Source organism: Hippoglossus stenolepis, chromosome 2, assembly GCF_022539355.2.
Source record: "Hippoglossus stenolepis isolate QCI-W04-F060 chromosome 2, HSTE1.2, whole genome shotgun sequence".
NCBI lineage: Eukaryota > Metazoa > Chordata > Actinopteri > Pleuronectiformes > Pleuronectidae > Hippoglossus > Hippoglossus stenolepis.
The window spans coordinates 16,333,377-16,350,235 of NC_061484.1; the positions used below are offsets into that span (position 1 = coordinate 16,333,377).

Consider the following 16,859-nt stretch of genomic DNA (forward strand, 5'->3'; position numbering starts at 1 on the left):
TTGGGCTGTAACGTGACACTTTGTTACTCTTAGTGTGTGTGTGTAGTAATGTGCTCTGTTTGTGTCCCCTCAACACAAAATGTTTCTCCTGTTAATTTAGCTTTTAATTAAGTCGACCACGCGCCCAATTGTGACGAAGATACTTCCATCCCCAGCCACATCTAGACATCATTAGAAGCCCCAAAATTTGCTACGTCCATCCACGTTGCTTGAGGATCTGTGGATACAACTGTCAGACCCGGACAGCCTGGCCAGGACATGACATATGACACTCTATTTCTGGAATGGTGGTCTTGATCTGGAGCAATACTTCATACTTTAATTTATCTTCCTTCCAAGTGAGAATCAGCTAGGCCGTAAAAAAAGGAATAGTGGAGTTGGAATGTCTCTTCAGGATGTGTCACCCCCTCAGTGTTAATACAGAAGTTATAAAAAGTGGACAAGTGGACATCTAAACAAATCTGGACCAACACGGAGGCGAACTGAAAAATGCTGACCTATATTTGGGTCGGAGTGTGAGTCAGGAAACCTAATGAAGTGTTGGGGGGCCCTGTTGACACACACACACACACTCACAGGGAGAGGGAGAGGGAAGGGGGAGAGAGTTCCGCGCAACAGCGTCACACCTCGATGTCTCTGTTGGGAAAGGGCTGGCTGGAGACAGACCAGACTGAAGCCTCTCCGGTTATCTGGCTCATGAAGAGAATCAATAGCCGACACAGAACAGACTCTCACTGGACTCGAGGGAATGAGAGGGTGTATTCGACCTGAACAGGATCCTAAACTTGTGTTTCCTCCTCAATTCAAACACCATCTGACCTAAAAAGGGAGCTTTCCTTCTTCCTCTTTAAACTCCTGAGATCTGCTGTGTGTCTGTGTGGTTATAACAGTGGGTTTTATGAAGGATGCTTCAGCCTCAGGTTCATTTATTCTGATGTGTTTTTATCAGATCTAGTTTGGATTATTCATCATCTGAGCAGAATCAGCCTTTTTCTGGGGATTAACAGCCGTTTGGAGGAACCTTTACGCACAGCCTTTGCGCATTTGGATGACTCCGCAAATCCTGACTGCCAAACCCGTTATGCGCACTGTTACAGGCAATATCCCGGGTTGCACACTATAAATCCAGCTCGTCTGATTTCTCAAGCGAATCATCGGTATCACATCTCACTTCTTGGCTGTGCCCCGTAATAGCAACACGGATATCGCTTAACACATTTTCGCAGACTGACACTGGTGCGCTCCCAAACGGGGGGTGGTGTCGCGATTAATATCTTCTCCATTTGTACTAAGGAGTTTCTCAACTCTGCACGACGATATATTGTGAGATATCATCTGAAATGCTGCCTCTGTCGCCTCTGCTGCTCCTCGTCTTCCCCGCTGCGATCTTTGTGGCCGCGCAAGGCGCCGGGGACCTGCAGGGTTTCAGCCTCCCTGGTGGGAGCGCGGGCTTCGACCCTACAGGTACGTGCTCAAGCAGCATGCATGGAGCAACTGAAGACTCACATCAATAAGGAAAGCTGGACACGTATTCAAATCTATCAAAGCACCATTTACCATGGATACACATATTGGCACATTTCACTGCTGAGGATGACAGTGCATGCCAGTGTTTTGAAATATGCTTTCCAGCTGGATGTCTGGATGTCTCATGATTTCCATCTAACTTCATCCAGGTTTATTCTACAATCTTATGAGAGAAACAAATGTGTTATCTTCTATGTGAACTTTCCTTAGAACTCTCGAAGGCGCACTTGACTTGACTAGAAATGTTTGGTCTTGACTTATTTTTCAGCCAGTTCAGTGCATTTTGATGATAACTGAAGGTTGAATTGAGCTGCCGCCCTTTAAATTAATCTATTATTATTCAACAGGCAGCACAGAGAGCATAATTCAAATAAACCAAAAACCTTTGTAACCATTTTTTTGGGGACATTTTGATAAATCTTTCTTTCTTTACATTCAGTAAAATGTTGACTTTGTAAAGGGATTTTTCCCCCCAGTTTAATCCAGCCTCAGCTCACCTGTGGAGAGGGAGTTGGAGGTGCCTGAGGAACTGCCTGAGAAAACTGTCCAGAAAGACCTTTGCATACAACACACATGTTTCATAGCCTGAGATGTCTCTTCATTGTTTAGAAATACAAGTTTCATCACCAAAAGCCAGGGGGACCAATGTCTCTGCTCTGTACTTTAAGTGTTATACATCAAACACTGTGGGACTGAGGAGATATACACGGATCTCTCTTCATGATATTTACTCTTCTTTTTTCAGGATACTGACGATGTAAAGTGAAACAGCAGATTATCGATAGTTTCAATATTTGTTGCCGTAATTATCTTGGAAAAAAAAAATTCCATGTCTGTCATGTAAGCAACACAAACAGGAAACAATGGAGTCATTTAGAATTGAAGATCATATTACCCTCTCATGTTCAGTTTGTGTTGTTCTCTGCACCTTCTCTCAGCTCCACCTGTTTATCTGCTAGTATAGTGATCCATGTTGTAGGATCGTCTTTCAAAGGCCTACTCTTATTTCAGTGCTGAATTGTATTGAGCGTGCATGGGCTCATTCCAAGACGACTTGCTCCATGTAAAAATTCTACTCAAGACATCAAGTCCAATATTCTTGCAAAAGATTAATGACAGAAACCAGGATTTACTTCTTCCACAGGTCACTTGAACTGGGGAGCAGTTAGTGTCAGTGGAACGGATCATGGTGGGTTTAACTGGCCGACCTTTTGACTCCCAGATCCTCTGAGCTCCGAAACTCTAAAGTCACGGAGACAAAAATGGACTCTGACTCACTGGCCTGACCGCCGACAGAAAGCTGTGTCATCTTCCCATGCATACAGTATCCCTGTGTTAAACGTAATGTACGATTTAATGCCTCATAACAACAGCTGATTTGGTCTCGATGACTAGATCCTCCATGTAATCGTCATCGCCACGTGACCAAGGACATTCTGCTACGGAATTTCTGCCCACGCTGTTTTTCCGTGTGCTGGAGGCAACAACTTTTTTTGCACCAATTTGATTTTCAAACACATAATTCAGAACTGGTTCGATTATAACAACCTTGTTTTTATTTGTTCTCTTTTTTTTTACTTTATAGAAAAAATTCAGTTTGTTGAAGTGTAACATTCAAGTGCTTACCATTAAATGTGTGTTGTCAATGTTGGTTAAAACTGTTCAAATCTGCCAGTGTGTCCCTGCATGGCTTTAAAGCACATCATCAATGGATGATGGTTATGGTAGAAAACAAAAGAAAAGTGTTTTGAATGGCTGATGAAGAGAAATGCTAAATGTAATGTATTACTTCATTTCTGAGAGACATTGGACATTTTTTTTAATTTTCCCTGGAGCCAGAAGCAATTTTTTTGTAGTGTGAGTTTTTTTTGTCAGGATTATGGAGTTGGTTTATTTTGCATATTTATCGAGTTGATGTTGATAAAAGATTATTGTATTTAGCAGAGCGCATAGCCTGGATGGCAACAGTCCCCTTAAATGAACTCAAGCCACACTAAATTAACTACACTCATAGATATCATTTCCATAATTGGCCAGCGGGGATATTGGGGAAAATAATTTAATAAAAACGCACTGCCTCACAGTGTTAAAGAAAGTGACAAAAATCCTGGAGCCTTTTGTCCGGATCTGTGCCAAAAATGAAAGGGTTCTTTCTTGGCCCATGTCCAATCCTACCACCAAGTTACATGGACATCTTATCAGTAGTTTCTGTGTAGTCAAAACAAACCAACAAACAAACAGGGGCAAAAACATGACCTACTTCCTGTTTTGAGGAGAAAAACCACAGCCAATGACTCAACATATTGTTTTTTGAAATGTGAAAATTCTGCATCGACAAAAAGACTTCTCAGTAGCAATATTGACAAAATGCGCACACTCTATGTCTGCTGCTCCAAACTAGTCGAAATTATTCATTGTGCATTCCCGGCATGAGCAGAAACAATCCCATTCACTCAGCACAGAGCAGATGAGATGATCTCTCTGCTCTGAAAGGATCAGTGAACTGAGGAGTCAACAGAAATGAACACGCTTACTCTATAGATCCGAGCTGTAAGGGATCAGTTGAGCTGGATGGATGAATAAATGAGGGTTACTCCTTGGATGTGTTCAGTGAAGTATGGATTATTAAAAATGTCCCCCTGACCCTTGTAGACCCCTGCATGGGGGTGACCCCACCATGTATGAGCGAGGCCGATCGCTACAGCCTGGAGGCCCTGCGGAGCATACATCACATGATGGATGATGACCAGGACGGGGGAATCGAGGTGGAGGAGAGTATGGAGGTACAGCTCGCTCTTCGTAGAATGTTAACCCCCAATAATCTTTACACCATTTTCTTAGATGTTCTAAATCGCAGTGTGTACGTGCTCATGCATGCAAGAGGCCGACAGGGTAAAGCAGTTTGACAACAGGTGTCCTGGCTGCAGCGAGAGTCAAATGCTGCTTCAAGGATAGTAACAGTATAACTTTTGCTTTTGGCTCAGTGACAAAAGAATACTGAAACACTGTTGACCTTCACAGTCACGCTTAAGACTTTAAGTCCTCACAATGTTTCCTGAATCAAACATAGATTTTCTTCAGGAAGTCGCAAACTATTTATCTGTTTGTCCATTGCAAGGATTTTCTTTTATCCAATTAAAAACCCAACAAAAAGCAACACATAACTAAATATCACGGAATGTTTTGGCAAACTGAGGTTGATATGCGTCGCTTCTGTTTGCAGAACTATAATAATATGTTTTTATATATAATGTCACACTTCCAGAGCATTTCATCAATTGGAGAAAAACATTTCATTTGGCACAAAAAGCAATTATCAAAACTTTTCCATTCAGCCATGTAAACAATTTATCAGTCTGAAAATGTATCACTGTCTTTATTTAGCTCTATACGAGGGCTAAGGCACTTTTAATCAATGTAAAAACACGTTTGTCTGCATGTGCAATTTGTGTGGTCTTTTTGTGTTCAGATGCATATTTCTGAGTGGATAACATTCAGAGCAGAAAGATATGTTGTTCAGAGAGTCTAGTTGTGTGTGACATCGGTAGTAAACCCAGAATTCTCGAATGCCTTCTCCGTCCAGAATGCGGTGCGCGGATACAGTATCCAGGGGCTCAGGTTGCGGTTGCCATAGAAACGTAAGGGGAAGGGCCTGGGATTATCAGAACGCAGCCCCGAGATTCCTCCAGGCCATCATATGAAGCCTCCGTTTACAGCCAAGGACACATTCCAAGACAGCACTAACACACACACAACCAGGAACATGCATTCGCTGGAATTCGCAATACACACTAGTGCTTCTGCACCCATTATAAATAAATATAGTCTCAATATGTCAATAGTCTCTCTCTCTTTATGCCTAGATTGAAATCCACGCCTGGTGGCTCCTGACCTCGCTCTGTTATGTTTGTATCTGAAAAACTCTTTATTCCTGTGTCCCTCCATTCTTTGCAGTTCATCATCGAAGACATGAAGCAGCAGCAGACCAACAAACACAGCAACCTGCACAGAGAAGACCAACACATCACGGTTGAGGAGCTGTGGAGGGGCTGGAAGTCATCTGAAGGTGTGTGTGTGTGTGTATGAGAGAGGGAGAGAGAGACTGTGGGTGTGTGTGTGTGTGTGTGTGTGTGCGTGCGTGCGTGCGTGCGTGCGTGCGTGCGTGCGTGCAGGTTCTTACTTTGGCTTTATCTCTCTTTGTCTTCTTTCACCGTCAGTACACAACTGGACTCAAGATGAGGTGCTTCGCTGGCTGAAGGACTTTGTTGAGTTGCCGCAGTATGAGAGAAACTTTAAAGACTTCAAGGTCAATGGAAACACACTCCCCAGGTGAGAATGGCCGACGAGAAAGATAATATCAACCAAAACGACTTCTCTTGTGTCATGTTGTCAAACTAAGTCACTGTGTTGTCAAGAGCCACAGCAACACGGTGAACAAGCACTGTCTGTGACGTCCCTGTGCAGGATCGCTGCTAATGAGCCTTCATTCCTGAGCGCCCAGCTGAGAGTTCTGGACCAGCGAGACAAACAGAAGCTCAACATCAAAGCTCTGGACGTGGTGCTGTTCGGACCGCCTGCACGTACGAACAAGCCCCCCCACTCTCCCAACTCTTATGTCTCTTAAATGTATCTGTTTCTGTTCCTGCCTCTTTAGTTTTCACCCTGTTTTTCCGATATTTAATGGACAACAACTGGTATTGTACCGTTTCACTAAGAAAGTCATCGTAAATCCACTTAATTAAAAATGTGAAGTGAATATCAATGTTATTAATAACATTCCTAAACAGTATAAATCTAATCTGGCATACTGAAGCTGCTTTCAGACATGCACCGGACATTCCCCCAACATTTTCCAGAACTTTTCCTTCCAGACCCCTGTGTAAATGTCTGAGTGAGAATGTGAGAATACAGTAGGAACATTATGGGACATTAAAATGAAGTTTCTAAAATGCAACAGGGGCCAAACTGAAAAAAACAACAAAAAGAAAAATATCTTGGGATTAAAAAAAAGGTGTCATATATGTAGAAGACACTGACGAAGATGTTAACTTGCAGAGACAACGAGGTTCAAGAACTTTTGATGATAGGGGCCGAAGCTGGTATCAATGTGCTGTAAAGAATAATGTCTAAAAACGGTACAAGTGAACTGTGGGTGGGTGTGCACTAGTTTTAAGAGGCTTAGACATTTTGTCAGACAAAACACGTAAGGTTTTAGTCTGTGTTTTTGGTTTACTTCATCTTGTTTCTTGTCCTTAAAATCTCCTTTTATTAGCCTTTATCTCTTCACTTATGATTCATTTATGATACATCCACCATAACTTATCATCTTTTCACTAAACCATAGGTCCTCATAATTACATGAAGGACCTGGTGCTCATTGTGTCGGTGGTGATGGGAGTTGGAGGCTGCTGGTTTGCTCAGGCCCAGAACAAAGCCAGTAAAGTCCACATAACCAAGATGATGAAAGATTTGGATAGTCTTCAGAGGGCTGAGCAGAGCCTCACAGATTTACAGGAACAGTGAGTATCCAGGAGTATTTCTTTGTCTGTCACCTGCAGTGCTTTGTATAAATGACTGGTAGTCTTGTCGAGTTATACTAATAACATTTCCACGCCCTCAGGCTGGAGCAAGCCCAAGAAGAGAAGCGTAATGTTGCGGAGGAGAAACAGAACCTGGAGGAGAAGATGAGGGATGAGATCATGGGAGCACAGGAGGAGACTTATCGTCTGCATGAGCTGAGGCAGGGTGCTGTCACTGAGCTCAGCCGCCTGCGCTATGCAGAGGAAGAGCTGGAACAGGTAGATGCAACGCATCATACACCATACCTAATTTTATCTTATAACCGTCTATGCAATATCTATTTATTTACAATAGTTTTTTACATGATGAGTTGTTGGCCGATCTTTGATCTTTGATCTTTGATCTTTGTTGTTATTGTCTCTTTGTACCACTGAGAGGAGTTGCACTTAAGTTTCGTTGTACAGCTGTTCAATGACAATAAATGCTTGAATTTATTTATTATTCATTCACACAACCAGAGAAAACAACACATTTGCAGCATTAAGTAGCTTACCTTTGCTGTAGTTTGAACAAATTGATGGCGAACCTTGAACCGATGGTATCCATTTAGGTCCGTGGGGCACTGAAGCAGGCGGAGAAGGACATGCATGCAAGCTGGAGTGTCTCAGAGGTTCTGCAGCAGTGGCTCCAGCTAACGCATGAAGTAGAGGTCAAGTACTACAATGTCAAGAAGCAGAGTGCAGAACAGCAACTTTCCGTCGCCAAGGAAGAGGTAATGTCTGAAGAAGACTATTTTGAATACATGGAAATGTACATTGGACATGGACATGGACATTTTATCTTTCATCCTTCATGATTGTGTGACTGGTGATCATGGTGAGACAATTGAAATGAGTTACAATGGATATGGAGCTGATCTGTACTGCACAACCTACTTCCTGTTGACTGATCCACTGCCTTTACTTCCTTGCAGGCGGAGAAGATTAAGAAGAAGAGGAGTTCACTGCTGGGGACTCTCCATGTTGCCCACAGCTCCTCTTTAGATCAGGTCGACCACAAGATCCTGCAAGCAAAGTGAGTGACAGAATTCCCTGTGCCGGTTGTGTTCCAGTAAATATGCAACATGTAATGTCTTTGACAAACGTCTTTGTATCTCGTTAAGGAATGCCTTGTTTGAAGTAACAGCCTGCCTGCGGGAGCGACTCCATCGCTGGCAGCAGATTGAACGCCTCTGCGGCTTTCCCATAATCAGGAATTCTGGTCTAGCAAACCTCACTGCTCAGCTCTACTCAGACTCAATTGCCCTGGGTATGCCCCGAGTGCCTCAGCCACCTTGTTCATGCCATAGCTCTGTACATGGATCTTTAGAGGATCTGTTAGAAGAATCCTCAATCTTACCACAGATGACAGGTAAGTAACAGGAATTGTAAGCTTTTGTCTATTAAGATCCCACGTATACAGTCCACAGAGCTTCCTATCAGCAGACTCTTGAGGCTCTGGACTTTACATTTGGATCAACAATTCATGTCCTGGAAGACTTGCAAATGTTATACTTCTCCACTAATATAGGAAGAAAGTGTAAAGGGACTGACATTAGCATGTTTATGGCTGACTAGCATGTTGGTGGTTAGCTCACCAACTAGCTGAACAAGTAGGAAAACATGTTTGTCTGTGCCTGGCATTACACTACAACACTGTCTGATATATATGGATTGTTACCTGCTAATTGGTTCATCTTGGTTCCAGTTGCACCACTGAAGCGCTCTCCTCGAACACAGGGATCTACCAAATGTCGGCCACGTCGGCCTGGTGTCATTACTCAGCCACCGACTGCCATGATCTCCCCAGACCCTGACCTTCTCATCCCCATCCGAGCTCCTTACCTTTGCTTTGATGAGGAAGAAAGCCTTCTCCGGAAAACGCTAAAGCAACAGTATGTCTCCTTGTCCACAACTTTTAGTAGTTTGTGAACAATTTCAGCAGAACCTGTATTGATGTTTGTCCATAGTTTAATTCCTTCCTTCCTTTCTTCCTCCCCTTATTCTTCCATTCCTTTCTCTCACTAATAGAAACTCCCAAGAGAAGTACTCAGACACAGACTGCATGATTTCTCCTCCTCTCAGCAAAATGTACCATAATCCCACTGTTGATGCTTCCTCTCAAAGGCTTTATCATGATGAAACTGAGCTACTTGCAGATCCCTCAATTTCAAAGACTTTGAGTAAAGAAGTAGAGGTTGTTGTTCCAGTTCGTAAAGTTTCCACAGAAGAGCTTGAGGTAGATGTTGTCTGCAGGAAGATGGGGAGAGACAAATTGCTGGATTCGTCTTTGGAATCTTTGAAGATGTCTAAAGAAGAGTCTTCAAAAGATATTCCATCCTGGAAAGTAGAAAGAGATACAATAGGGGATTTTATTGACCCTTCTTCAAGGAATATATACAGAGAAATAAGTGATTTACCAATGGATGTTAGAAAGATCATTTGGAATGAATTAGAAGCATCAACAGATAAACAGCCACAAAGGAACATATCCAGAGGTATGATGGGGGCTTCATTTGACAGCAGCTTAAGAAAGATAACACAAGATGATGCTGAGCATCCTTTTGACTTAGTACCCAGAAGAGTGACAAGAAATTCAAAGGCTATTTCCCTAGACACAGGTTCAAGAAAGCTTCTGTGGAATAAAGGAGAATGTCAGCTTGATTCCTCAGTGAGGGCATTGGCAATGGACAAAATGGTTGAGACAACTAGAGCACCACGAAGGATCTCACGAGATGAGTTGGAGCATTGTACAGATCTTGCTTCCCAAAAGATGCTACCCAGAGAGAAACTTGATGCCCTTATGGATATCTCGTCCTCTGCAGAGATGCAAGAACCAGCAAACCGGAGGATGCTGAGAGATGAACTTGAGCTGTCTACTGGTTCTCTCAGACGGAGAATACCAAGAATGGCAAGAGATGACACAGACAGTTTGGTTGACAATCCCGCAGGAAAAATCAGGGATAGAGTTGATGTTCCAGACCTTATGTTAACCTCCCAGGGGCCGTGGACATCATCAGATCTTTTTAACGCTGGTCCGTTGAGCCAGCTCGTGTATGATGGAATCCTTGAGAAGTCCTGCATCTCCCCAACACCTCCTCAGGCCAGGCTGCCAGCAGACGTGGAGCCCCCTATGCCACCACCAAGGGTCGCCATTCCATCTCTCACTTCCCCTTCTGAGACTGGAGAAGAGAAGAGCAAGGATAAAGAAAAGAGCAAGAAATCCATGAAGCTCAAAAGTCTTTTTAAAAAGAAAAATGATTCAACAACAGAGAAGCCTCAAAGTGGTCTTCAGAAACTCTGACAATCAATTTTTTTTTCGTTTTCTTAGCATTTTATTGAATCATAAAATGGCGTTTTAGGATCTCATGGAAGATATCAGGTAGCACTTCAAGAAAGGACAATTTTACCTGAAGAAGTCAGTGGTGTCTGGAATATTAAATATGATGTTTTCATTCTCTGAGTTTGGTGGCACTGAGAGAATCATGGTACACGCATGATGCCTAATGTTGCCTGTGAACACTTTTTTAAGAAGATACAGTACATTTGTTAACATATGACAGTTGAATATGTAATCAATAGGAAACTGCAAAAGCTTTTCACGTGACTTACTTATATTTAAAGATGATATCTTTGATTAAGTCTTATTTACACATATGGTTGATACCATATATTATTTTGAATGTAGATTTTTTTGATGCTTTGCCTATGGCTGAAGGATTAAATAATGTTTAAATACATGCTGCTCTTCTGTATAACAGAGGTTTGAACGGAGACACTTACTGCAGTAGAAAATGAAAGCATTTTGTTTTGAGAGAACTGTGGTTATATTAAGTGAGGTCTTGATAAGTTTCCCCCCTTGGAACTCGATTTGTATTCTATGATATAACGAATGAAAGGGAGTCTGGTCCGACATTTAGCTTCATTTTCCCTACAGCTGCTTGGTGAACACATCACACTTAGGCAGTTTGAAGGCCCCAAAAACCTATTTTGTCAATTAGTTTTTTACTACGACAGTTTTGATAATATTGCATGAAAGATTTTTTTTTATTGTTTTTTACGCTGTCTCCTATAAATTACCTTTCGAATAAACTAGAACAAAAAAGTAATTGTGACCAGATCATTTTTTTTAATACAGTAAGGATTAAGTTTTTAATCAACATTTATTGGAGGTTGACACACAGTAAAGTGTACAATGTACAATGTTTTGGTTTCTGGCAGTCACAGTTCTTGGCTTCTGGTAACACTTGTATTTTTAACTAAAGGCAGTAATCGTTTTGCACTCCTCTCTAGAAGTGGAAGCCTTGGGCAGAAGCACAAACGCTTGGAAACAACAGTCATGGGGGGGGGGGGAGTAGTTGTTGCTGTTGCTGCATGACCGATGCGATATTGACTTCAACTACCACAGTTACCATGATCTGAACAGAAAACATGCCTGCAGGCAAATAAGAGCAGGACTGGAGGTTATTAAGTTGTTTTCCTTCATCTAGACTGTAGTGTTACATTGTTGGCATATAGGTCATGGTTTGTGTTAAGCTAATTTTAGCTTTCTGTCACTGTCAATATCCAACTTCTCCCTTTACAATCTGAAAGATATATCTGACCACATGGCGGCTGTTGACAGCAGATTGTCATGCACCAATCAGGTTTAGGAACATTTTAAATCAAAATCAGATTTATTGTATGGCTGTTTGACGACACCCACACACTACTGCTGAGGCAGATAAGCCAAGTAGTTGTTTGCTTTAAACTTTTAGTCTTGCTTTTTTCCCTATTATTTGATTGTTGTTTGCTATTGACCAGTGCGTCAGCGGGTCAGACATTTGTGTTTGGGGCTGTAGGGCAGGCCCTGCTGTTGTGGTCCAGTTAAAAACAAAAGAGAAGGATGAGCTGGATCTAAGAACGTAACAGAGCCATAACATCAGGCTCCCCTGCAAAGGGCCATGACTCTGATCACCAGCTGGAATAGACATAAAACAACATTTGCATTACCTTGTAACCTGGAGCACATGCTTTCAGAACGGAAACTGCTGGTTGCTGTGTATTTATTTATTTTTTGCACTCTACTACTCACTCGCAGCTACCTCAGTCACAGCGTTCTGGTTGCGTTTTCATGAAGTGCAATGGGGCATTTTTGACAGCTGGTGTATCCCTAACAATCTAATAGCCTACAAGGTTGCAGATAGATCAGGGTTAACAAAGCTAATATTGACCCTTTATTGACCCAGTTTGGAATCACCCAAGTTTCTTTTTTAAATGTGCATAATTCTGAAGAGCAGTTTACTTACTAAAACAGTAAAGGGTTTTTTTTCTCTTTTTTAAATAAGTGCATTTAGATGCATATTTGATTGCGTGAATTGTTTATGGATTATTAATGATCCTTTTATTGTTTACAGACATAAATACAGTAGCCTATTATGACCTTTTAAATCAAATAACTGAAAAAAATGCCTTTTTATTGATTTAAAAATGATTATTGGAATATGTTTTATGTCATGTCTTACTTTGAATGAGTGTCAAGTATCGGGGATATATCAATACAATATTTCCCCTGTTCTTATCTGAGAATAACTGCTGTTTGCTGCTGTGTATTAGTATGAAAATAAGATTTATTGGACTGTTGTTATTTGCTGATTTAATAGCAACTGATGATTGAGAAAATAAACAAGGTGAAATAAGGAAATGTTGTGCACTCATATGTACGATTAAAAACAACCAACACATCACCAGTCTATAAATTATTTCAATCCTTTGTGAAAGAGACCTGAAATATTGAATTGCAGCTTGAATGGATATAGTCCTGACAGAACCTTCATGCTCAGTAAAAAGGATATTTTGACAGGTAATGTTTTTGTTCGTTTATTTAGTAGAAATAAGGTTTTCATCAGACCCCTTGAATAGACCAGCAGTGTTTCTATTGTTAAAGGTAGAACATCATGTTTTTTCCTGCAGCCACAGTGACTGAGAATTAAAAAGAGCCGTATAATTCAATTTGGACCCTTTCACTGTGAGGTCCAACTTTTTTAATTGGACTATACGGTGCATTGCATTGACTTTCCACTAGAGGTCAGGTAAAGATCATCTTTACGAATCATTTATTTCACAGTACACCTCCCTTCAAACTGAAAAGAATAATTTTACATCAGATGAGAACGAGTCAAATGAAAATATGTTTATTTAGTTATTAAAATATATATAATTATAATTTTTCTTTTTTATGAAATGTCCTCAGCGTTGCAGGATTTACACAAATAAAAAGTACCTTGGAGAAAGATAAGGGAAATATTCTTACAAAAACCACAACAGGTTGAACTGTTAATCTGTACAGTACATTTGATTTTCATTACATCTATGGAATCTGTGACAAACAGCATGTAAATCTGAAGCTGACACTATATCAGAGCATTTACTGTCTGCAGGGGCTTTACCACAAATGCAAAAAAATGTTTTAAGAAACTCGTTGCTCACTGTTCCGTGTGAAAACGAGGCTTAGAAAATCCGAATGGGAACAAAACACATTTCTTTTTTTTTTTGGTCTGATTAAAAAAACAAAGCTGCCGTATTGTCATAATAAAATACAATGAAAAAAGGACGACCCATTTCCAGGTTGGTCTGCTGCCACTCTGACACGTATTCATTCCAAATCCTACTGAGAACACCATCTGTGACATGAATGCTCATCATCAGACCGTGGACTATATTTCAGACAGCTTCCAGAGAAATTCACTCTTTTACATTGTGCACCAGACGACACAGCCTGTGTAATGGAGACATATCCTTTTATCGTATTCAAATTTAATGCGGTTATTCAGACTTTTTTTTTACCACCAGTGTGGCTTGTTAAATAATTTGCCTGCAGCGAGCTTCTTTGGTACAATTACCTGCTTTGAGCATGTTTTTATCATTTTAATTGTATTCAAGCATTTTTAATGTCACATAAAAATCTGAAGAACTGGTTTATGATGCGCCGATTGATGAAGATTACTCTGTAAGATGGTCACATTAGGGGACATGAGATTTTATTGCATTTTAATGAAGTTAAGGCATTGCCAGCAGAAACCCTTTTTCTGTTGAGACTACACTTAGACAGGAGACATACTTCCTGTGGTTTTTCATCTTAAATAAATCATGCCACAAAAAGGCATAATTCATAGACTGAATATAAAGATGGACGACGCGTCTCCACTTTCCAGAAATGAACCTAAAATATCCTGGATACGAATGTTGCCATCTTGTGATGATGATGTCATGTAAAACCACATTCTGCACAACAGTGATCAGGGGACAACCAATCGTGTGTCAGTGTCAACTGTCAATCATGAGGTTTCACCCTGTTTTTAGAGCATCAAATGACTAATTCATTTATTTCATTCCTTTACTTTCACTTTTTAGTTTGGTTCATGCACCATCCAGTTAAATGGAGAAGGAAGGGTTGACTTACACTGTAGCCAGCCACCAGGGGGCGATCAAGACAGTTTGGCATCACTTTTGGGGAGCTGTAATGTCATCAGATGGGTCAACAGATGAAGACCCACAAATGGCCCTTTTTTTCTTTTTTTCTTATCGTCATCACTAGAGGTCAGTAGTGTTTCAAATGGAGTCAGTCACGTTACTGAGTGATGTTAAGAGATCACTACCTCTCCTGACCTCCTCTATAAATATTCTAATTTCACATGGTCTGAATGACAAATATTTTTATCATCAATCATTGGTGCAACAGAAACAGGCAGTACATGAACAGGTTAGAATGTCTCTAACCTCTACCAAGGCCACACAGTCCTCCTATGAAACTAGATTTAAATTCACTATATCCAGGTTTTCGTTTGGATCTGCACCCAATTTCTCACACTCAGCCTTAAGGTTGTTTTTGTTTGTCGTTTTGCTGTTGGCCCACCCTGATGCAAAAACATAGTTTTAATAAACCTTTAAACAGGCTGTAGTAATTTGCTGCTGGTGGTTCTTGGGAGCTGAGAAGAGGGGAGACTCATTCATCATGTTGCATCTGGGTTTTCGCCTGGGCTGGGTCGTAACACCAACAAACAAACAGACAGGGGTCAAAATATAAGCTCCTTTGTGGAGGTGATACATATCCATGTGAGTAATTCAGATGTTATCATTCAGAGGATGAACAGTGACTGTAACAGTGCTATATGTGTAAAGACTCAGAGCTGAGGTGGCTACAGAGCTGCAGTTCTAACCCGTGTTTTACTTCCGTTATGTTTGCACATGTTGCATTTTCATTGTAAGAGGAAAAAACATTTCTACAGATCGAGGCCAGATGCCACCACCCTCAGCGGGCAGACCATTCGGAGCTTTGCAGCGTCTGTGCTCTGTGGTCGTATGTTTGTCAGTGTTAGTTTCCTGTAAAAGCTTCGCTGTTCATGCATGGACAGAATGCTGTGGTTTATTGAACACTCGCTCTTGTGAGATTTTGGAAACTGAGTGTCAGGGTCTGTACTTTTTCGCTTAAAATAAAAGGAACCTGCATTTTCTCTGAAATGGTTTGAAACCGCAAAAAAAGAACTAGCCTTCACTTTTCTGTATCTCAGATCTAACAGTACAGACGTGTTGCATTGGATTTTCAATGTAACATTTTGAATAAAATAACAAAAACAATTGGCACAGGTTGAAATATTGGGACCCTTGACCTACTATTTTGCGGCACAGCTTTTTGTGGGAGTTACTACAGTCAAGTGCTTTTTGCAAATCCTAATGAGACGCCTACACTTCTCAGCTCGGAGTGTGGCCCACTCTGCCCCAGTTCACACAGGTTTGACAGATGCCTTCTCCCAAGTGCTGCTATAATCTTTCCATAAATACATAGTTCAGTGTGATGAAGGTCAGGACTCGTAGACTACTTCAGAACAGTCTGATGTTTACTGCTCATCCATTTGTAGAAAACCCACACGAGCACAGGGAGAACATGCAAACTCCTCAAAGAAGGGCCCTGAACCTTCTTGCTGTGATGCGCCGGTGCTAACCACTGTACCCCTGAGCCACTATTAATTATTAAATTAATAATGTAATAATGTGTGTAAATAGTTGGTCCCAAAAAAATTCAATCACACAAAGCAAAAAATAGTGAAATTATGAAAGTACTGAAATATATTTCTTATACAAAAGTGGTAAACAATAATACATATTAATCATAAAAGAACAGAGACAAGTAAAGACGGCCCATCACAAATATACAATACTGTATATAAATACATTTTGTACTTTTCTAATCAATGGATCATTTGTCTCATTCATCTATTCCCACTAACTTGTTCCTTCACCGTTGACAACTTTACGAGCAATTAGTGTTTGGTGTCATGCTCAAGGGCACTTCAACATGTTCTCTGAAGCAGCTGGGGATCAAACCAGGAACTTCCTGATTGTTAGACAACAGTTCTACCTCCTGAGTCATGCCGCCCATATAGCCTAATAGTTGTATAAATTATATTCAATTTTATTCTGTTATTTTAATTTCTTTGTTCATTTAATACAAATTATTATTATGTATTGTGTTTTCACAGCCAACATTGCAAAGACAAACCAGATCCTGGGCTGTCTCACATCCTGTATCATCTGTATATAAAAAAAGTGGCTATTTGCTCCATAAATGATATAAATCAGAAATGTAGGTGATATTATCTCATAATTAAATAGATAAATAACTTGAAATTTGCTACATAACAAGAAAGAAACCTTTTACTGTCTTTGGTAATATTTTGTTTTTATTCGCGCAAAGCACACAAAAGAGAATTCAGCGGAGGACATTGTTTTCAGATG

General features: G+C 40.7%; 1 protein-coding gene across 4 annotated transcripts; it reads left to right on the forward strand.

Annotated features, from left to right (window-relative positions):
* Positions 1-567: 567 nt before the first annotated feature.
* On the forward strand, positions 568-12,811 carry stim2a (tromal interaction molecule 2a). Of its 4 annotated transcripts, none has more exons than XR_004697847.2 (12): positions 568-1,464; positions 4,180-4,310; positions 5,482-5,593; positions 5,745-5,856; positions 5,992-6,107; positions 6,872-7,046; positions 7,148-7,325; positions 7,658-7,819; positions 8,021-8,121; positions 8,210-8,457; positions 8,826-8,980; positions 9,117-9,258. XR_004697847.2 is itself a non-coding variant. In XM_035170537.2 (12 exons), exons 1-12 carry the CDS (start codon positions 1,341-1,343, stop codon positions 10,387-10,389), a joined length of 2,919 nt encoding a protein of 972 aa, XP_035026428.1. In that variant the 5' UTR covers positions 568-1,340; the 3' UTR covers positions 10,390-12,811. The 4 variants fall into 4 exon arrangements, 2 of the variants coding, with proteins under 2 accessions (XP_035026428.1, XP_035026436.1); XM_035170537.2 differs by having other exon boundaries at positions 8,794-8,980; positions 9,117-12,811; XR_004697848.2 differs by having other exon boundaries at positions 569-1,464; positions 8,210-8,355.
* The last annotated feature ends 4,048 nt before the right edge of the window (positions 12,812-16,859 follow it).